The sequence below is a fragment of the Ictalurus punctatus genome, chromosome 27, assembly GCF_001660625.3.
Source record: "Ictalurus punctatus breed USDA103 chromosome 27, Coco_2.0, whole genome shotgun sequence".
Classification (NCBI taxonomy): Eukaryota; Metazoa; Chordata; class Actinopteri; order Siluriformes; family Ictaluridae; genus Ictalurus; species Ictalurus punctatus.
Genome location: NC_030442.2, coordinates 1,512,501 through 1,535,885, shown reverse-complemented (window position 1 = coordinate 1,535,885; position 23,385 = coordinate 1,512,501). Strand labels below are relative to the sequence as shown.

General features: G+C 45.8%; 1 protein-coding gene across 2 annotated transcripts in view; it reads left to right on the top strand.

The window, feature by feature from the left end:
- The window catches only part of zranb3 (zinc finger, RAN-binding domain containing 3), a 64,225-nt gene extending 44,648 nt beyond the window's left edge, over window positions 1-19,577 (top strand). For both annotated transcript variants that reach the window (XM_053676474.1, XM_053676475.1), the window contains 7 exons: window positions 635-741; window positions 2,177-2,278; window positions 2,400-2,542; window positions 4,040-4,177; window positions 9,000-9,315; window positions 13,685-13,816; window positions 18,667-19,577. In XM_053676474.1, the coding sequence (XP_053532449.1) occupies window positions 635-741; window positions 2,177-2,278; window positions 2,400-2,542; window positions 4,040-4,177; window positions 9,000-9,315; window positions 13,685-13,816; window positions 18,667-18,765 (1,037 nt within the window). In that variant the 3' untranslated portion in view covers window positions 18,766-19,577. The remainder of the gene's footprint in view (window positions 1-634; window positions 742-2,176; window positions 2,279-2,399; window positions 2,543-4,039; window positions 4,178-8,999; window positions 9,316-13,684; window positions 13,817-18,666) is intronic.
- The last annotated feature ends 3,808 nt before the right edge of the window (window positions 19,578-23,385 follow it).

Below are 23,385 nucleotides of genomic sequence, written 5' to 3'. Positions count from 1 at the left end.
TTAAAAACCAATCAAACAGGACGCACCTGGGGCAACAAGAAACACCCGTCGATCACATGACGAATGGGTGCAAACGAAAAGTGCCGTGTTCCAAGGTGTATAACACGTCTAGGTGTAAAGATCATGAAACGACATTCTGATCCATGTTCTCATTGGTCATCTTTTGATCTCAAACCCAAACGTGCGCCAAAAGTGTCTAGCGAAAACAAAAGGATTGCTTTGATGTTCCAGTACTTTCAGAGGGGACTGCATCAAGGTAGGTCTATCATTCATATAATATATGTGTTTCATATAACTTTATATGACGGTCACATTGAATAAGTGGCATGGTGCGCTAAAGCTCATGACGGTGCTGATTTGTGTGGGTGATTTCATGTTCTTCCTGGGCAGGAATGTCTGGTCCATCAGGAGTGATGTACAGGAGTGGCATGTTTCTAAAAAGCTCCACACTGTTAATGAACAAGAGGACTAGGGATGAGATGGCAGAGTTATATTGTGCTCATTTACCGCTGTAGCTGCTAGTCGTCTCGTTATTTTTTTCTCTTCTCCTCCCTGCTGACCTTTTCTTGATTGAGGCACAGGCAGTAATGATCATCCCTCCTTCTCCCCATCCCCTTCCCCATCTCCCTGCTAGCTAATGATAGCCGCGAGTCTGAGTCGGGAGATGTCTCTCTGCCTGTGTACGACGGCCTGAAGTTCTGCGCCAGCAAAAACACTGACAGGATCTACATTTACAGCAAGGTAACACACACACACACACACACACACACACACACACACACACAAGCGAGCAGCTTCATTTTGCCACAATCCCTCTTTACACCGAGAATCCAATCCAGCCCAGATTAATGAGTTCTGTTTATCACACTTCTCTCTCTCTACAGACGAGTCATGCAAAATGAAACGTCTTCTCAAGTCGAAATTGCGTGCCATCGTTTACCGTTCTTTTAAACGGGTGGAAATATGAGCGCCGAGTCCCTCGGTTGACTCGGATTGAGAAATATTAGCAGAGTAGGATATTTAATAAGACCTTCTCCTCTGGCTATTTGGGCTCGGCAGTGATGGATGATGCGGCCACAGGCACAGCTCGGCGGGGGGGGGGGTTTGGGGAAGGGGGTGTTGAGGCTGGAGTGAGAAAGAATGACAGAGGAGGAGAGATAGCGAGACGACACGAGGGGAGGGCGAGAACAAAATTACGCCGTGCATATAATATCTAATAATAATAACAACGATGCTCCATAGACGACGTACTGTCCTTAAGCGAACATATTTATATACAAGGACTCGGAAGCTTATCAGATCAGCTTACGCTAATGCACATAATCAGACTCGCGCCGGCATCTTGGAATGGATTCATTTAACTCAGACAGGGAAATGATTTCACGCGAATTAGGGACGTGTGTGTGTGTGTGTGTGTGTGTGCGCGCGCCTCTTTAGCCTTTCATACTGAATGCAAAAGGACTCTGTTCTGTTTCATCAAGTACCAACAATAGAACAAACTTCCCAGAGAGATTTATTTTTGCTCGTTATAGTGCCTCGTAAAAGGTGTGTGAGAGAGAGAGAGAGAGAGAGAGAGAGAGAGAGAGTAATGAGCATTGAAAGACTCCTTAAAGCAATCCTTCAATTTCCTCCTTACGTAAATATACTACATATAGTACGAGCAGTCTAGACACGTTGGGTTGGAACGCTAAGGCTAATGTAGCTAACAAACAGCGGACGCGTACTGTATATCTACCAGTTCAGAGATTTATACAGTTTCATATATGGGAGTCTCTGACGATCTTCTGTTCATATATGTTAGTCACTGGTGGGTGTTCCTGATTTCGAGATTACTCCTGGTTGCCATGGTTTCCCTGGTGGATTACCAGAGTCACTGCTGTGATCACATGACCTTTCTTCCCATGCTGATCGACGGACGTTCGTTTATTTAGCAGCACGCTATGGCTGGTACTTTTTTGATAGAGGCTGTTAATTGACATTGTAGTGTGTTTTGAGGTGAAAGAGCGTGTGTGTGTGGGTGTGTGTGTGTGTGGGTGTGTGTGTGTATCCTTACAGGATGGTATCTCACTCATTGTAGTGTGTTTTGAGGTGAAAGAGCGTGTGTGTGTGTGTGTGTGTGTGTGTGTGTGTGTGGGTGTGTGTGTGTGTGTGTGGGTGTGTGTGTGTATCCTTACAGGATGGTATCTCACTCAACTGCAACTTTGTTCCTCTGGATATCAGACTACAGAACTGGGATGACTTGCCTCCAGAGTTCAGCCGCACTGAGAACCGGAGACACGTGAGTGTGTGTGGGAGATATATTTATAACTGGCGTATATCATATGTTGACGTGTGTGTGTGTGTGTGTGTGTGTGTGTGTGTGTGTATGTGTGTGTGTGTGTGTGTGTGTGTGTGTGTAGTTGGTGCGTTTTGTACGTGAGTGGAGCTTTCTGACAGCGATGAAGCAAAGGATGGTGAGGAAGAGTGGCAGAGTCTTTCAAAGCCCAATGCTGCTTGTGGATGAGCTCTCACACACACAGCGCCGACACAGTAGCACCAAGAGGCAAGAGTGTGCGCACACACACACACACATGCACACACACACACACACACACACACACACACGCATGCATGTAGTTTTGTCTTTTACTGCCCTAACCTCATCTGCTTCTTTGGATTTATGTCTCTCTCTCTGACTCTCTCTCTCTCTCTCTCTCTCTCTCTCTCTCTCTCTCTCTCTCTCTGACTCTCTCAGACTCTCTCTCTCTCTCTCTCTCTCTCTGACTCTCTCAGACTCTCTCTCGCTCTCTCTCCAACTCGCTCTCTGACTCTCTCTCTCTCCGACTCGCTCTCTCTGTCTCTCTCTCTCTCTCTCTCTCTCTCTCTCTCCAACTCGCTCTCTGAGTCTCTCTCTCTCTCTCTCGCTCTCTCTCTCTCTCCAACTCGCTCTCTGACTCTCTCTCTCTCCGACTCGCTCTCTCTGTCTCTGTCTCTCTCTCTCTCTCTCTCTCTCTCTCTCTCTCTCCAACTCGCTCTCTGACTCTCTCTCTCTCTCTCTCTCTCTCTCTCCGACTCGCTCTCTCTCTCTGACTCTCTGTCTCTCTCTCTGTCTCTCTCTCTCTCTCTCTCCGACTCGCTCTGTCTCTGACTCTCTCTCTCTCTCTGTCTCTCTCTCTCTCTCCCCAACTCGCTCTCTCTCTCTGACTCTCTCTCTCTCTGTCTCTCTCTCTCTCGCCAACTCGCTCTCTGTCTCTGACTCTCTCTCTCTCCGACTCGCTCTCTCTCTGACTCTCTCTCGCTCTCTCTCTGACACGCTCTCTCTCTCTGTCTTTCTCTCTCTGCCTCTCTCTCGGTCTCTCTCTCTCTGTCTGTCTCTCTCTCCCTCTCTCTGTCTCTCTCCCTCGTTGTCCGTCTGTTCACTTATGAGTATAGCTCCATTTCTTTGGCTGTCTCCTTGTCAATCTTTGTGCCTCCTTGTTTTGCTCTGCTCGCGCTCTCTCTCTCTCTCTCTCTCTCTCTCTCTCTCTCTCTCTCTCTCTCTCCCTCCCTCCCTCCCTCTCTCATTCTTCCTCTGTCAGTGTCCATTCGAGTTCAATCATTCGCTCCATCTGTTTGCACTGCGTCCGTGTACGAACATTTATTTCTCCCATCACACTCCCCCTCCCCCCTCCTCTCTCTGCCTGCCTCTTTCACTGCGCTGTCTGTCACTCTTGGTTAGATTACCTGATATGTAAGTCGTCTCTGTGATTATCTTGTGCTGAATTCTTTCTTTCTCTCTTACACACACACACACACACACACAGCTTTTTATATAGACTAGAAGCACGAGGCCATGTTCGTCATAAATACGGCCTGCTGCTGTTTTAGCGTTTTCAGATGTAGAAGTTTTAAATTGGTCTCGTCACTCCAGTAGTTTTGGACGGGACTGTAGATGGATCGATCGATACCCAGATTGATATTTTTAATAACTCCTGGAGCCTTAGCTCATTTATACAGGTCTTCTAGACATTAAGACTAATGTCCTGGATGCGCTTCCATCGCTCTTGTTTCTCTGTCACAGGTATCTCTCTAAGCAGGAAGTGGCTCAGACGTCCCTGAGAGCAGCCCAGAGACAGGGGGGGACCGTACGCTCGATCAGCAAGGACAACTCTTCCTCCTTGAAGAGATCTATTATGAAACCACCCAGTCAAGCTGATAAGTATGTCACACAAGCGCGCACACACACACACACACACACTTTTTCTAGAAAGCACAGCATGATTATAATGACTCCGTATGTGAACTGCACTGACAGGTAGCTGTTGCTTTTTTCTAGCTAATGTCAGCAAAGAATTTACCAACTACAACAACAGATAATTAGTGACTGTAGCGTGTCTGCTGCTGTGCCATGCTACCTGAGCAGATTTGCGTAGAGGATTATTCTCGGCACAGAAGTGACACTGACATGGTAGTGACATGTTATGAGTGTGTAGTGTTGATGTGAGGATCTCAGGCACAGCAGCTTCACTGGGGTTTCTAAACACCTACTGGCTGCTTTATTAGACACATCAACTCCGTTGGTCCATCAGGTATCAGTGGTTGGCGGATTAATTAGCTCGACAGTGGCACCGAGATGTTTAAATCCCCAACGACGCCGCTGTGCCGCTTCCCAAATAATATAAAGTCAGCAGTGGTCCTGTGGTTGTCCCTTTCCCCTTCCGGATGATGCGAGATCATTTCTATTCAGAAAACAATATATATTTGGACTTCACACACACACACACACATTTATTTATTTATTTATTTATTTATTTATTTTAAGGTGCATCTCAAAAGTTCAGTTTGAATTTTTTTCCATAATTAAATTCAAAAAGTGGAACTTTTATATATTCTAGATTCATTACACATTAAGTGAAATATTTCAAGTGTTTTTGTTTTTTTTTTTTTAAATCTCGATGATTACAGCTCGTGGAAATCAAACATCCAGTATCTCAAAATATTCGAATAAAGAATTTATAATACAGAAATGTGGACCTTCTGTAGTAGGATCAGCCTGAGGCACTGCTGAGGTGATCTGGAAGCCCGGGTTGCTTTGATAGCGGTCTTCAGCTCGTCTGTATCGTCGGGTCTGGTGTCTTTTCTTCCTGACAGTAACGGGTTAGGCGAGTTGTCTGGCCAATCGGGCACATAAAGAGGCGTGAAATATCTCACTTTATGTGTAATGAATCTAGAAAATCTGAACGTTCCACTTTTTGAATTAAATTACGGGGGGAAAAATGAACTTTTCTACAGTATTGTAATTTTTTGAGATGCGCCTGTAGACACACGTCCAATTCCAGGTGAAGCTCAACAACCTTTTGCCGCACATCACAGCTCTGTTCCTTGGTCTTACCCATTGTTCCGAATGACTAAGGGAATTTGGCCTACGTGTTACCTCATATTTGAAACAGGAAGTCATGGTTGAACAATTTCCTGTTCCTAGTCACCCAGCTATACTAAAAAAAAAAAATTTAAATATCAATATACTTCGAATATATTTTTCTCATATGAATTCATAGGGGTGCCAATAATTGTTGCACACCTATATTTAACAAAGATTTTTTATTTTTTATTTTGGATGAACCTGTGTTGTGTTTGGAATTGTTTGATATCCATGAGAGCAGAGTATTTTTGTGAATTTTTTTCAACAAAAGATCAAAAGGTTAAACAATAAATAATCATTTTCACTGCCCTCTTACCAAGGGTGCCAATATTACCGGAGGGCACTGTATACGTGTGTGTGTGTGTGTGTGTGTGTGTGTATAAAATACATATATATATACACACACACACACACACACACAGTCAGCCATCATACCCAAGTTATTCAGTAAATCAGCAATGTATACAGATACGCAAACAAAATGGACACACACACACACACACACACACACACAAGCATGCACGCACTGTCAAGTCCGCGACAGATTTTTAGATTATATGTGACAGCTGCTTACTATTCCACTAAGTTTGTTAGTGAAGGACTGATCAGACACCTTCAGCTCTGCTACGCCGAGTTTCAGCTCCCAGCTGATACACGCCACACTCAGTAGCATATAAACACACTTTCATATCCTTATTTACCTCCCTCCTCTCTCTCTCTCTCTCTCTCGCCCTCTCTCTCTCTCTCTCTCTCTCACTCTCTCACTCTCTCTCTCTCTCTCTCTCTCTCGCCCTCTCTCTCTCTCACTCTCTCTCTCTCTCTCTCCCTCTCTCACTCTCTCTCTCTCTCTCATTCTCTCTCTCGCTCTCGTCTGTTTTATCATTATCTCTGCCACACTCGGTGTGTACATTCCTTTCCAGCTGCTGCTGCTGCACCCCAGGTGTGTCCAAAACAAAAATTCAAATGAATATATAATATATATATACACACACGCACACATACACACACATACACACACATACATATATATACATATATATATCCTGGCTCTCTGCTCATCACGTTACTCTGCGTGGGTCAGGGTGGAGCAGTGACTGGAACCGACAGCTACATATTTATGAATTTGCAACGGTGGGCAAAAAAAAAAAAAAAATCGCACAGCACTCAGAATTTATTTCAAAAGCGCATTTCCGTGTGTAATTATGTGTGTAGTGGTAGACTGTCTGGCCTTCTAAACCGTGTGTGTGTGTGCGCTGCGGAAAATGCTGGAGGATGCTTAGCACACAGGATAAGGGCTTAATCCAGCGCCTGAAACGCAAACACACACGCGCACACCGATGTTACCATGGAAACCAGGGAAAGAAAATTAAGACTAGCTGAGGACTGTCTGGGAGTTTTTTTTTATCATTATTATTATTTTGAAGACAGTTAAAGGAAAGGAGAAGAGACACTGAGATAAGGGGGGGGGGGGGGGGGGGGGGGGGGGGGGGGGGGGGGGGGGCGGAGTGCAGCAGAGATGGAAGGCACAAAGAGAGAGAGCGAGAGAGGATGGATTGAAGAGGGCAGAGCTGTGTGTTTGCTGTGAAGCACATCAGCAGTGGTTTTACAGATAAAGTTCAGCACCATAAGCACCTTCCTCTTGGCACAGAAAAGCCCCCAACAGGCACTCATCCTTTCGCCCACTCCCTCTCTCGCCAGCCCACTCGCTCGGTTTCTCGCTCGCCCACACTCTTACAGCTCTTGTGAGGGCCATATTCATCATACATCTTGATGGAGGGCTGCTGTTTTAGCTTTTCAACACATAAAAGGACACGAATCGGATGCTAGATCAGCACTTTGAGGACACCGGATCGAATAAATGTCCATGCTTCATGAGCACTAAAAGCACAGGCCCTGTTGGTGTAGGACGGAGCTTCATGTCGCACTGAAACAGTGAGGTTTATTAAAGCTAATCCCCGGTCTAATCTAGCTAATCATATTTACAGCCTTTCACTAGATCAGACCAGCTGTACATAAGCAAAATCAGTGTAGCGTGCTTGCAAATCATACAGCCAACATCCCCAAAACTAGAGCAGGGTGAAGTTTTAACCATACTCCCAGAAACGGGTTTCAAGCTCTACCTTTCATTCCTTTATTATCCTTCATTCCTTTAAGAAGTGTCTTCCTGGAAATGTGGGTATAGTGTACCTTTAAAAAGACTGAAGGTTCATAATCGGATCTATAATGACCTTTTAAAGTAAAGCTTTAAAAGTGAACTCCATGCACATTTCAAGGTAAAAGATACACACTGAAGGTTAAAAAAAGGAGGAGGAGACGCATCTGGATTTAACAGAACACTGCTGAGCAGATGCAGTTATCCAATCAGCCAATCACGTGGCAGCAGTACAGTGCATAAAATCATGTCGACACAGATCAAGAGCTTCAGGTAAGCTTACATCAAACACCAGAACGGGGGGGGAAATGTGATCTCAGTGACTGGTTGTTGATGCCAGAAGGGCTGAGTAATTTGACTATTTCAGAAACTGCTGACCTCCTGGGATTTTTACACAACACACACACACACACACACACACAACAGTCTCTAGAGTTTACACAGAATGTTGCAGAAAATTGGGGGGGGGCAACATCCTGGGTGCAAACCAAAGGTAGGTCTCCAGAGGGGAATGACCAGACTGGTTGGAGCTGACAGGAAGGCTACAGTAACTCAAATAATCACTCTTTACAAACGTGGAGCGCAGAAAAGCGTCTCGGCGAAACCTTGAGGCTGCAAATCGGGTTCGGCTCTCGTCAGCTTCAAGCGGGCTGGAAGGATACGTTCATTTAGCATTTATGGAAGGAGTCTCCAGTTTCAGCTGCTTGTAGCAGTCGGTGAGAAGTGAGGCTGAACACCATCCGAGCACAGAGCTGCACAGTTGAGCGTTCAGGATCCTACTCTCGGCCAGTCGTAGGGGGTTAAACTCGCAGCCTTCCAGACTCGAGCGCCGAGCCTTAACCGCAGAGCCACCGCTGCCCTACTTTCCTTGTCGATTGTCTGAGAGCGCGATCGCACGAGACATTTCATTAAAGTCGCATTTGCGTGACGTTTTCTTTTACAACCGAGAGTAACTTACGAGACCGCATCCAAACGTCCCAGTTCACGTCATCTCTAGAAGCCCTCTAGATCTGCTCCTTTTCTATTCACAAAAAGCTTGACTAAAGAAGTATGTTTTCAGCCTGGACTTAAACTCTGAGACTGTCTTTGAGTGTAATTGGAAGACTGTTCCATAACTGTGGGGCTTCGTAAGAGAAAGCCCCCCCCCCCGCTGTAACCTTCACTATTCGAGGTACCAACAAATAGCCTGCACCTTTTGATCTCGAAGTGGGCGTGGCACGAGACCATTCAGCGCTTTATAGGTCGATCGTAATATTTTATAATCGGTGTGAAATTTTACTGTGAGCCGGGGCGGTGTGGATAAGATCGGGGCGGTGTGGGCGTATCTTCTGGTTCTAGTAAGGACTCTTGCAGCTCTATGCCGGACTAACTGGAGCTTCTTTATAAGCATCCAGTGTCTAATATCATTGTCAAAGCTAAACAGTACAAAGTTACCTGTGTGTGTCGGTGTGCTTTTTGTGAGCGCAGGGAGTCGGAAGCAGACACGGGATATTTGCAAGCTCTGGACTCTGGAGGCACGCCACTGTGTTTGTCTTGCCAGAAGCCCAGTGCGGAACACTCAGGCTGGGCAGGAGGATTCTGTAGTGCCAGCTGCATGGAGGAGCTGCAGCTGCGCTCCAGCCGAGGCTACGCCCGCTCCCGTGTTCTCGAGACGGAGCAAGGTGTGTGTCAGAGCTGTGGCCTTAATGCACGCCAGCTGTATCTGCGGGTCCGAGACGCGCCCCACACACACCGCAAAGAGATACTGGATAACACATGGCTGGCACAGCTGCCTCTCAAACAGGTGAGCCTGAAGCACACATGCATGTGAATTAAAAATAATCAATTGAGTTGAGAGCTTTTTGGTTCGCACAGCTACCCTTCGAACAGGTAAGATCGTAGCAGAAACACTCTGATCTGGGGCAATGTGGACATGAAAATAAGCGTCATGCAGATCCAGTGACATGAGCTACATCTGACACCTTCAACATACAAATATTACGTTAGCTAGAACGCACACCACGGCATTGTGTTGCGGGTGAGCTGTCTGTCTAAAACCCACCTCTGAAGCCCTCGGCGAAATCCTTACACTGTGGTATTATGAACTGTGTTGCGAATTGTGTTGAGCAAAAGACCAGATTTATTCCATACAGTCCTACTTAGGACATTGCCATCTTTAACGTCACCGCAAAGGCCTGTTAGGAGTGCCTTAAAGCATGCACGGGCCAGCACAGATACTTCTTAAGATGCTCCTGAGGCCAGGGGTGAACATGGTTCACCTGCAAGGTCACTGTGAGCCTGGAAGAGTCTCCTGGAAATGGCTGTAGGCATCCTTGTGCTCCCCTGATAAGGAAGTGGGAGGTTAACTGGTCATGGCGCTACAAGGAGGGCTCGTTGAAGGGCAGGAGCCTCCGAGTTGTACGGTCTCAGCTCCTGAATTATTGATTTCAGCCGAGCCATTTCTTCCACCATTACATTAATTCACCTAGAAAGTAACTTTGAGTTCTATCTGGACTTCTTCATATGCTTCTCATTTGATGCCCGGATGTGGGCAGACTAGCAAGCTGTTTAGACTACGGGGCCTGAGTCAGATACAGCGTCCAATCAGGGTGTAAATGTGACCGGCAAACGCACCATGCCTGCATCGGTGCTGCTGTGCGGTTGGCTCGGGGATATCCGAGTTGGACAATTAATCCTTAAGATCTTCGGTCCAGAGCCACGTCTTTGAAACCCAAGGAGTTCAATGCGTTCCAGTTTTGCAACACTGCTATCTACTCTGTGTGGCATGAAACACGCGTGGACCCGAGTGAAGGATACGTAAGGGAGCAAAACCGACTCCAGCCCTAGAGATGCATACACGTGTAAATCCAGTTTACTTAGCAGATTCAACAGCGAACACGTGGGATGCTGGACGACCTAAAGGGACGACCCTGAGAGAGAAATCGGCCCGGTGAGGAGGAACGAGAGAGAAGCCATCACCAAGCGGATAGAGAAAAAAAAAACGACGTAGTGCAAGCTCTTAGAGGTGACATGGATAACAACACGCTGAGTGATTACTAATACAGGCTAGCAATGCTTACAAGATAACCGACTCAAAACTGATGAATGTCACATGGCACAATAACATTTCACAAACAAAACGTACTCATATATATAATTAAATACACTCACCAAGGTAGAAGAGATGAGGGGACAGGATCTCCAGATCTCTGGCGGTATGTAAGTAGACGGCTCCATGTTGTGTACATGTGGTACGATGAAGGTATTCACTGCGAGTAATACACCATTCTTCACTGTGTGATTGACTTTGTTGGAAAGTCTTGGCAGGTATGCGCACATACACCAGACGGGATCAAGGCCATCCGTTAGCACTCCCAATTAGGAAGAAATTTGAAGCATGTTGTCTGGGCACTTGCAAGAGATTCAACCATTCAAGAGAGCACCTTACAAACGTTCATTCATGTGAGTTCTGAGCTTGTTCGTGCAGCCCCCACAGCATGGTGGCCACCTCTAGGCATGCGATATTTATTTGTTCCCCATCGCAGTTTACCTGAAATTGAGGGAAAAAAATGCTCAAAAGGGGAGGGGGGGGGGGGGTGGAATGAAAGATGGTGTCCCATAAAAACGAAAGACCATCAAGTACACGCCGCGTAAGTGGTTCCCAATGGCTGGGCCATCTTATAACGACCCCTTTTTAAACGGATCCTACCGTCTTTATTATAATGTCTGGAATACCAGCGAAACACTTCAAAACAAAACACTTCATTTGCAGTGTAGTCCCAAAGGTTCAAAATAAAATTAAATAAATAAATAAATAAATAAATAAATACCCCTCTCCTTAGCTTTAGTGTTCTTCCGCAGGAAAACTAGCGTTTGGGTTTATAAGGAGAGTATGGAGGGGGGTAAGAGTACTCCTGCGGCACTCGAGTCAAGCAGCTGTCCCACAAAACTAGTGGATTTTCCTCACCGTTAATGACGCCAAACACACCCTCACCAGCCACTTTAACAGCCTCTCGTGCAGCAGCAGCGCAGTGCATAAATTCATGCAGATACAGGTCAAGAGCTTCAGTATCTGCTCACGTCAAACATCAGAAAGGGGGGGGGGGTGATCTCGTGGCACGGTTGATGGCGCCAAATGAGATTTCATTACGTTAACTCAAATAATCACTCTTTACAAACGTGGAGCGCAGAAAAGCGTCTCGGCGAAACCTTGAGGCTGCAAATCGGGTTCGGCTCTCGTCAGCTTCAAGCGGGCTGGAAGGATACGTTCATTTAGGATTTATGGAAGGAGTCTCCAGTTTCAGCTGCTTGTAGCAGTCGGTGAGAAGTGAGGCTGAACACCATCCGAGCACAGAGCTGCACAGTTGAGCGTTCAGGATCCTACTCTCGGCCAGTCGTAGGGGGTTAAACTCGCAGCCTTCCAGACTCGAGCGCCGAGCCTTAACCGCAGAGCCACCGCTGCCCTACTTTCCTTGTCGATTGTCTGAGAGCGCGATCGCACGAGACATTTCATTAAAGTCGCATTTGCGTAACGTTTTCTTTTACAACCGAGAGTAACTTACGAGACCCGGCCGTGTTTTCCCGAGACGGCCGTGCGAAGGGAGGCAATAAAAGATGTCCAGTTAGCATGTAGGACCAATAACGCTGTGGCCTCAGGCTTCAGCTCGCTCTTTCAACACACACACACACACCCCGTACTGAAGGATGGAGCAGAGTCCCTGAAGGGTGCGGTGTTAACAGACTGCCTGGTCTGTCAGATTGGCATCGATTTTTCCCACCGTGCACTGCTGCGAGGTGAGGGTTTGATTCCTGTTTGGCATTTCTGACCGAGCCTGGGATCAATGAGAGACTTTCCATATCTAGCTGGCCCTAAGCGCTAAAGCCCTGCTTCTAATGTGCACACACACACACACACACACACACAGTGATGCTTATACTGAAGCAGAGGGTTTTCTGTAAAAATAAATAAATAAAAAACAGACCTAGAAAGGTGTGGGTGAGAGCGAGCGAGTGTGTGAGACTGGAGGGAAATGGCTTGTACTGTATGTGGGTGGGTGTGTGGTTTGGAGGGGAGGTCTTGACAGCACCTCTGAGAGAGAGAGAGAGAGAGAGAACGTATGTGTTAGCATTGCCAGTCTAGTAAACCAGTGTATGTGACAGAGACGAGTTATTAAATGCCCAGGGTGTGTGTGTATGTGTGGATTATAATACAGTGGCCTAGGTGAATATCCTCATCACATGTTCGGTGATTTCCATCCTCCACGGCTTCCTTTGGGATAATTATGAGATGGTTCTGTTTTGTCGAGGGAAGTGAATTGATTTCTGTAGTCCCGTCCCCCGTCCTACACCCCCCACCCCACCCACACCCACCCCGAGGCGCGGGGCCTAAAAACAGCCTCGGCAAGCTGAAATGCCAGCGCTTTGGTTCAGCTTTCAGTTCAGCTCTCGCAGGACCCAGCTCTCGCTCGCCAGCCTTGATCTCTCTCTCTCTCTCCTCCATCGATGCTAAAGCTCCTCTGAAGCTCCCCTAGTCCCTCACCGCTGCTCTGCGAGCCAAAAACAGCCTGCGGAGCAAGTTGGAAAGGGGAACTACGCTACCCAGAATCCCCTTGGGCTCAGCAATAGCGGGTCATCTGAATATTGCCCCTGTTTCTTTTCTCAGCAGAAATGAAGCAAAAACCGGGGCATAATATAACGCATTTACAACCTCTCATGTGAATGTGATGTGGGATTTTATTTATATATATATAGGGAGAGAGAGAGAGAGCGTTACTCTTGAAAAGACGTGTATTTGGGTATAAATTACAGACTAAACTTAAATCCCTAACCATAACAACAAAAAAATGACGGTAACACTTTCTATGAACGCTGTATTCTTCATCAGTTTATAATTCTGTTATTTTATCTTGGTTCAACAATTGTCCTTGGATTAGGGGGAAGGGAAAAAGACAAATCTCCAAAATATCAGTGTTTTTGCGGTCCATGCGGAAACACAGTGCCCTTAAAATTGTGAAATGCACAAGCCTCACCAGAGTCACAGAGCACAGGCTGTGGCCATCTGTTCCTGGCTTCAGTATGAAGAAATGCATCTAGTCTCTAATTCCTTTCTTAACTAGTTCATCCTTGAATTATGTGTGTGTGTGTGTGTGTGTGTGTGTGTGTGTGCGCTATAGCTGAACGAGATGATCCGTCACCCAGTAGAGGGCCACTTCTGGCAGGTGGACCACATCAAGCCGGTGTACAGTGGAGGAGGACAGTGCCTTCTGGACAACCTGCAGACGCTCTGCGCCGTCTGCCACCGCACGGTACACCACACCATTAGCGATCCGTCATCTAAATACGGCTCTTTCACTCAAATTACTATAGGATCTGGACTGAAAAACAGGACAACCTGCCACCACATGCGCCAGCCCTGCTGTACGTGTCTGTTTATACACCTTTCCACATCAATACTATTTCAAGCCGCCTTAATGAGATTTAAGATTCGATTATAGAGAAAAGGACCACACGTAGGCTCTCGGCACCATCTGTCACCGCGCCGGTACTACAGAACAGCTGTCTGTCCACGTCTGACTCCGAGTACGATTCGAGTCTGAACGCAGGGAAGGAGGCTGATTCGCGGACATATCAGTCATCGGGGAGGTCCGGGGAGGTCAGCGGTGTCGGCGTTAGTCCTTCTGCATAGCGTCATTCCTTCTGTTATAGACATTACTCACGGACGAGCGCTTTCAAACGCTTCCCCCTGTGGGTGACGGAAAGGGTAATTACAGGTAATATACTTACAGATATCGACTAAACACTTCCCTGGTCGACTTCTGCAGATGTTTGTTTGTTTATTTATTTATTTATTTGGTGCGTGAACTATTGCAGATCGTTATAATTGTTATATAAGCGTTACTCGGTCCGTGTTTTCCTCCTAGCGTTAAACTACTACTGTTCCACAAATAAATACAAGGAAGGAAGTCATGAGAGAACCATGGCCTTTATATTGTTTCTGAGATTAGCTGTAAAGAAGCGTAGAGGGACGCTGAGGTCGAGGATGTTGGACAGCTTGTCCACGACAAGGCAGATATCATAAAAGCAATATGATGTTCACAAAGATCACGTTTCTGGAAAGATCTCCGAACTGAAATATCCCTGGATTTTTTATTTTTCTTTTCAGTATGATGTCTGTGTCAAGGCAGAACAGTTTAATTGTGGTGGGAAAATGATCCTTGATTGTGCCGTATTAAATCCGATTTCCCCCCCGTCTCCAAGCGGATTGCGCAAGAATCCCTATTACAGAAATGGGAGATCGCAGGATAAAGATACGTTTACCGTCCACTTTATTAGGAACCCCCGACCCGTAGAGCTGCATTTCCCTGCTGTTATCTAATCACGCAGATACAGATCGAGAGCTTCGGGTGATGTCCGAGTAATTCGGAAACTGTTGTTCTCCGACATGAAGTACAGGCTACGTGAACGCGAGTAATCATTCTTTACGAGCACGGTGAGCAGAAAAGCCGTCAAGCTTCGCTCCCGTCAGCCACGATCGGGAATCTGACGAATGGACACAGTCTCGCGGAAATCGGAGAAGTCGAAGATTGGAAAAAGGCCCAGGCGAGACTCTTCCAATCTTCAGCTGCCCACGGTCAATAGATTTAGCTGTTTTACTCGAACACACATACAGCAGAGATTTCAGTACGGATCTCTACACGCAGCAAACATCACGTCTCATCACGCAGAGATTATTCTAGTTTCTCAGCCGAAATTTCTAATCCGCAGTGGATCTAGTAGCGTAAGCGATGACTACGAGCAAGGACTCGAGCATGTCCGCTTAGTCTTCCTGGTTCCTCGGGATGGAAAAGAAATGTTGATTATTGTTCGTTTGTGTTACATGCGCAGTCGATAGGTTGGAGAAAAAGAAAAGCTCAATTATTCCCTTAATACTGCGATATCGTGAGCAGTTCATGATGCAAGGTTCGTTCCGGTCTGCTGTAACGGCTGCCCACAATGCACCACAACACCTCCAGTGACATTTCATGGAAAAACAAAACAACAATTAAACAAGCCAGCTGACTCTCGGCAAGTAATGCGGAACAATTATTTTCTGTTTCCTGTGAACAATATTGTGGGTCCATTTTTCACAGGGGGAATAAAATAAATAATCCTCATTACGCGTAAAATTAGTGTCTTGCAGCAGAATAGTACCTCTTCTCTCCAACAGAACGAGCGCGGGGAGGAAAACCGGACAGCGACGCAGCCCAAATACCACTTTCTTAGCTCAGTTCTACGAAAAAAAAATGAACATGACCTTTTTGATAGGAAGCTAAGGCGTTTGTTTTCAATGGCGTTGTCTTTGGATGTTAACACTGGGGATTAGCGGAGACAAAAATAATAATAAGATGGATAATATTAATCTGGTGTGGGGGGCATAGAAGGGTGGGGGGGTCAGGAAGGAACATACAGACAGTTTGAAATATGCACGTTCTCGGATGGAGAATCGTGCTCGTCATCTCGTACGTCGCTAATTAGCCGAGCGTTTTCTGTAACGTCGGAGCGACTGCGTCGTGTTCTGGAACTCTCCAACGTCCCCAGTACTCCTACGGAGAAAAGAAGCTCTTATTCTTATGGATTTTAGGATCTAACAGCAAAAACCTGAGCATCATTACTTATGTTGGAGATCGTTGACATTTTCTTCTATTTCTCCTAGCAAACGCCATTGTAACCGATGCTAGCAATGTCTCACTGCGACGCTAACGTGTCACATGAATAATAAAAATACAGCACCAACCAACAAATTAGCATTAACATTTCACTATAAACATGCTCACAGTTTCAGGGTGCGGTTTTTCCGCTTCATAAACTTGATGGAAACTTTCCACGCTAGAGAACATTCCGGGTGTGTGTGTGTGGTTTTTTTTTTTAACAAAACTCTGGGATGCTCAGACAATTTCATTCCTCGTCCAAAGAGAAAAGTCCAAATGTCATCTTGTATTTGGAAATGTCTCAATATCCTGCAACTGCTAGTGTTCTATATATAAAGTACTATACGACTGTGATTCCATGTCTGCGTATGACGCAAACATCCAGTTCGGTAGGAAACGAAAGCCGATGGAAACTCACTCATCCTGCGTTAATTTATAGCCGTCCTGATGCAAGAGTCTCGTCACGGAGGAGACGTGAAATATTATTAATACAGACGCGACCATAGAAACAAATGCCGTACGGGGCTTTTGAGTTCTGTAATGCTCTAGAATCCGCCGTCTGCTTATTTTTCATTAACCCTACCATAATGAGTGGACACGTCACATACAGTGAGGGGAAAAGTATTTGATCCCCTGCTGATTTTGTACGTTTGCCCACTGACAGAGAAATGATCAGTCTATAATTTTAATGGTAGTTGTATTTGAACAGTGAGAGACAGAATAACAACAAAAAAATCCAGAAAAACGCACGTCAAAAATGTTATAAATTGATTTGCATTTTAATGAGGGAAAAAAGTATTTGACCCCCTCTCAATCAGAAAGATTTCTGGCTCCCAGGTGTCTTTTATACAGGTAACGAGCTGAGATTAGGAGCACACTCTTAAAGGGAGTGCTCCTAATATCAGTTTGTTACCTGTATAAAAGACACCTGTCCACAGAAGCAATCAATCAATCAGATTCCAAACTCTCCACCATGGCCAAGACCAAAGAGCTCTCCAAGGATGTCAGGGACAAGACTGTAGACCTACACAAGTCTGGAATGGGCTACAAGACCATTGCCAAGCAGCTTGGTGAGAAGGGGACAACAGTTGGTGCGATTATTCACAAATGGAAGAAGCACAAAAGAACTGTCGATCTCCCTCGGCCTGGGGCTCCATGCAAGATCTCACCTCCTGGAGTTGCAGTGATCATGAGAACAGTGAGGAATCAGCCCAGAACTACACGGGAGGATCTTGTCAATGATCTCAAGGCAGCTGGGACCATAGTCACCAAGAAAACAATTGGTAACACACTACGCCGTGAAGGACTGAAATCCTGCAGCGCGCGCAAGGTCCGCTGCTCAAGAAAGCACATATACATGCCCGTCTGAAGTTTGCCAATGAACATCTGAATGATTCAGAGGACAACTGGGTGAAAGTGTTGAGGTCAGATGAGACCAAAATGGAGCTCTTTGGCATCAACTCAACTCGCCGTGTTTGGAGGAGGAGGAATGCTGCCTATGACCCCTGGAACACCATCCCCACCGTCAAACATGGAGGTGGAAACATTATGCTTTGGGGGTGTTTCTCTGCTAAGGGGACAGGACAACTTCACCGCATCAAAGGGACGATGGACGGGGCCATGTACCGTCAAATCTTGGGTGAGAACCTCCTTCCCTCAGACAGGGCATTGAAAATGGGTCGTGGATGGGTATTCCAGCATGACAATGACCCAAAACACACGGCCAAGGCAACAAAGGAGTGGCTCAAGAAGAAGCGCATTAAGGTCCTGGAGTGGCCTAGCCAGTCTCCAGACCTAAATCCCATAGAAAATCTGTGGAGGGAGCTGGAGGTTCGAGTTGCCAAACGTCAGCCTCGAAACCTTAATGACTTGGAGAAGATCTGCAAAGAGGAGTGGGACAAAATCCCTCCTGAGATGTGTGCAAACCTGGTGGCCAACTACAAGAAACGTCTGACCTCTGTGATTGCCAACAAGGGTTTTTACACCAAGTACTAAGTCATGTTTTGCAGAGGGGTCAAATACTTTTTTCCCTCATTAAAATGCAAATCAATTTATAACATTTTTGACATGCGTTTTTCTGGATTTTCTTGTTGTTATTCTGTCTCTCACTGTTCAAATAAATCTACCATTAAAATTATAGACTTATCATTTCTTTGTCAGTGGGCAAACGTACAAAATCAGCAGGGGATCAAATACTTTTTCCCCTCACTGTACCTGCGTGTCGGTCATCCACACTGCCTGGCTGTGGCTACGCGTCTGGTGATTTCTTACTGAGAGATTAACGTATTTCAGTGTTCTACAACACGCAGTGTATTACGCAATACAAAAAAAATAAGTTGCTTCATGGGACCAGGAGATTGCATATTTATTTATTTATTTATCTATCTATCTATTTATTTATTTAAACTCTGTATTGATTTCTGTATTGAAGTCTTGCGTGATCATGTTCATCCGTGTTGTTGTTTCAGAGGACAGCACAGCAGGCCAAAGAGCGGAGTCAGGTGAAGAAAGGCGAAGCGGCATCGAAACTGTCCTCAGACATCACCAGGTTCTTTAGGAAGAAATAAGACTGAGCTCCCACCACCACGTTTCCCTCATCAGTGTATGTACGTGTTTAAACAAAAACAACCACCAAAGATCGAGTCCGATTTAGAGACGTGACGACTTTGACGTGTTTAAGGACGCGAGCGACGCGCCGTGTGTGCGTGTCGCCGTGCTACGGCTGTCTCGATGAAACACGGATACGCACTTGTCAGATTCTTAACATGCTGCGTTCTTTTATTTTCTTTTATCCCCACTAAATACAGACCTGAGAACTCTCCAGCTACATGTGGGGTTCATGTGGATCTTGGGGAATGTTGGGTTGTTTTGGACTACAGTACTAGGAACGCGAGGCAGGGAGGGAAGGAACGGAGGAAAGAACAAGAGATTTAGAAGTGTCTGACTGTCGAGTGACCACGGAGCTGTCAGTGCAGCACTGCTGAGTGGGTACCGCATGATAACGCTTATGTTTCTAGCAGAGCGAGCAAGGAGACCAAGCATTCTTGTTTGCTTCTATTTTTAACTCGCGCAGGCTTTCAGAGCATAAAAGCACCCTGCTGCATGACTCTTAACATTTATCCGCTTACTTTCACTGGTGGCAGCAGTAGAAGAAATGCTTCTCCGCTGAATGTTCTGTGTGTGTGTGTGTGTGTGTGTGTGTGTGTGTGTGTGTGTGTGTGTGTGTGTGTGTGTGTGTGTGTGTGTGTGTTAAAAAAAAACGAGAATGCAATTTACTAGTGCAGCATGAATGCGATTAAAAAAGACGCAGAAGTTTTCAATTTCAGCTCGGACCACCAGCTGGTGATAGATATTTTTTTTCTTTTATTAACCCCCCCCCCCCCCCCCCCCCCCCCCAAAAAAAAAAAAAAAACACCCCTACTGCCTTATTTGAATCCATCACAGCCCCTTATGTAATCTCGGCGAACGCCATGGGACCTGCAGGGCTCGTCGCCATAGCAACCTGCCCCGGTGATGGGCACCTATGTGGCTGTGGAAGCTCTTACAACTGCATTTCTGTTTATAGACGTGTTCTGAGACGAGCTAGCGACTCGAAACCGACCTCCACGCGCGTCGCCCAGAGTTGCACCGCCTTCCATCACGGAAACGTACACGGTGGAAGTTTTACCAGAAGAACATTTGAATCCAGTTTGGTGTGTTTAACTGGGGGAAACTGTAATGTTTTGAGTGCTTTCAGATCATATAAAACAGTGGTTGGTTGGAGCAATTACTATCTTAAGCCCAATAAAGGAACATTAAGCTTTATAGCCAAGGCTGTTTCGGGTTTGGAATGGGTTTACACAAAATGCTGCAGTGGAGTGTGTGTGTGTGTGTGTGTGTGCGTGCGTGCAAATTTCTATTTAAACTACGCCGAATTCTTGATTCTGATTGGTCAAAAGGTATTTTGATTCATTTTCTATAACAGCAGCACTGACAGAAGTTTCAGCTGTACGGTTGACGTTAATACCGTCATCGTAATACATTATTGTTTCTATAGTAACGGCTAACACGGGGAGAACCAAAAAAAAAAAAAATGTGTGAGGAGACGCAGTTAATATTGATTGGAAGGAGTCTCCAGTGTCAGAGGTGACGCTGTAACTCTACGTGTCCTGCCGCCGGTACGTCTTTGCACTTTGCAGCAAAAGAAAGCTCGCGAAGTGGAGACTGCTCAAGCGAGAACGCAACCTACGGCGTTAAACGCAACTATAAACGGATAAAAGTTCTCACGTTAATGCTATCGTTGGAGTTGGCAAACCTTCCGCGTTAGAAGGGGAAGGAAACTCGTAGGGGCGTGCTGTTATTGGAAAATAGTTCTGATACCGGTACTGGAACAAGTACATTTCTTTTCCAAATCCGGTTCCAAGCTCTTTAAAATAAATAAATAAATAAATAGAATTAGCTTCTGGGTGTTTTAGCGCCCCCGTTGTGTTTTATTCCTGACATTTCAGACGTGTACGGCAAGAAAATGTATTCATGACGCACACGTTATAAATGAAGTGTGCGTAAAGGCCGCACAACGACGAGTCTGACTGTGACACAGGGCTTGTTTTTTTTGTTGTTGTTGTTGTTTTGTCAGCGATTAAGCCTACTAAACCAACTGGCCTTTTTGTGATTCATTCGTACCCCGGTACTTTCCTGGCAGTTTGAGTTCACAAGTCATCCCGTTACAGCAGAGAGGACCGTGATGTATTACCTGGAGTCGGTCAGCTTCTCCGAGGACGCTACGTTCACCTCTGTGTCATTACTGTAAAGGTCAGAGAAACGGATGGATCTTTTGAAGCTTCATCTTTCTTGCTCCCCACCACCGCTACATCTCCCCCACCCCCAACCTAATATCTAAGTTGAGAGGAGAGCAGAAAGGGGCGTCGAGACACAAAATAACAGACATATCTCAGCTAGACGTGATGAGGGAGTACGCCTTAAGTTCTTTGTCCGTCTTTCCGTCTCGTTGCGTTATATTACAGTACGAATTGTATCGTACATAATAGGTGTTCAAAGGTGTTAAAATGGAGGAGGGGGAGGGGGGAGGAAGTCACCAGCCTGTAATTTCCTGTCTCTCTTTCTCGCCCCATTCCCTGCTCGTTTGTGCCTGGGAAGGTCGCGGGCTCCTCAGACCCATCGACTAAGTGCAATTTGCATGCAAGTCGCAAAATGAGAAAAACACTCCCTGTTCACGTGATTAAACAGTTAGGATTCGATTTTAGACGCCATGCGAGTTATCCGTGGTCGAAGGATTCGTTTTTTTTGTTTGTTTTTGTTTTTTTTTAATATCGAGCTCATGTGTAAACCGCGCGCACGACACATATCGTTTTTAATGATTTGCCGGTCAGGGTGCCGTGTCCGAGACCTCCGTGTAATAAAGTTCTGCGGTGGTGGAGTTGACAGGCTGTGTACGCTCGGTGAGTAATGAACACGTCAAAGCGCGACCTGCTGACGTACCCTCTGTCCCCAACACCTGCACACTTTATTACAGAAAGAGGCCCACAACAGCTTTAATAACGGCGAGACGGAGTGATGTCGCGCGTCAGATTAATACAGGCGCAAAGCAACATTAACTGTACGCGGGCATTTTGTTTGGCAACCTCGACGGGAGACGAGAAAGGAAACGGTAACATAAGTAGAGGTAATAAAGGAGCGGACGAGATGGAGCTCTCTCGCATCGAGTCAAGGATACTCGCCGAACAACTCTTCCTCACTTTCTCTGTCTTTGTGAACAAGCATGAAAGTACTTGCTGCTTTTATTCATGTCCTTGAGTGTGATATGGTCACGATCCCAGAATCCAACAGTAGTCTGGCGTCCTTTTCTTTATCCTTTAGATTCCGAGCTCGACCCTGAAATTAAAAGTTAGAAAAATCTTCCTGAACTGTCTATGCACAGCATGAAAAACCCTCACCGGCCACTTGAATGGCTGTGCAATTTCCCGGTCAGCCAATCACGTGGCATAAAATCATGCAGATGCGGGTTTCGGTTAACGTTAAGAACGGGACGGTTGTTGCTGGTACCAGATGTGCTGATTTGAGTATTTCAGAAACCACTGATCTCCTGGTCTTTTCACACAGCAATCTATAGAGCTCACACGGACGCATTGACTGAGCAGCAGGTCTGTGGGTGGAGACGCCTTGTCGATGAGAGCGGTCAGAAGATACTGCCCCGACTAGTCTGAGATGACAGGAAGGCTACGGTATCTCAACCCCCCTTCGAACGCACAACACATCAAACCTTATGGTGGATGGCCTAGAAAAAGACCAAGCCATCAGGTTTTCCCAGATGTTTCCAGCTGTCCTGTATCTGTGTCCGAATATGATGATTTGATAACTGTATGACCGTCCAAGTGTACGTGTACATGTAGAGCAGACGGCGAATGAATGTCCACGTCATCACTGACTAAACTATCGTTAAGCCTGATCCCTTCATCTACTCGATGACGCCATGTTGTTTTAATCACGGTTTAATGTGACGTGAATTCTCTTTATATAAGTGTTGAGCTACTATGAGTGTTGAGCTGGTGCGTTCAGGATACAGCAGTCATCTTCTAGTACAGCAGGGTATCCAGCCCCACGTCTCCAGTTGGGTAAGTATACAGCTGGTTAAGAGTTTAAGCCGAGATGAACAAACGTATGAGACGATGATTTAACATAATGCACACGGCTGTAAACTGAGCACGAACATAAATACTGCAGTATTTTTCCATCTACTCCTGGAAAGAAACGCCACCAAAAAAAATGTAGGAATTAATTAATATGTACTCTAAAATATAACACTAAATATAGTGTCCGTTCCAAATGTGTAAGAATTTGCCAACCTGCTTTTATATTAAGTAATACAATACGTTATAGGAATATAATCAACAACGAGGTCATGTGATAGACTTCCACCCCCTGAGCACGTGTTTTTTATTATTATTATTATTATTATTATTATTATGCAATCATGTGGTGCGTCCACCATTACAAGTCAGCGTAAATGAGTTCTTATTACTGCACCAGCGAGAGCATGTCTTGTTTAAGCTGTCATGGTTCATTCATGTACCTGCACAAGTCTAAACTGAGATGAGTACACGTGTCTTTATTTACCCACGACACTGCTGTAATCAGTGTGTACCAGTGCAGACATCCACAGCAGTTACTTTTGCATGAGATGTGGTCAA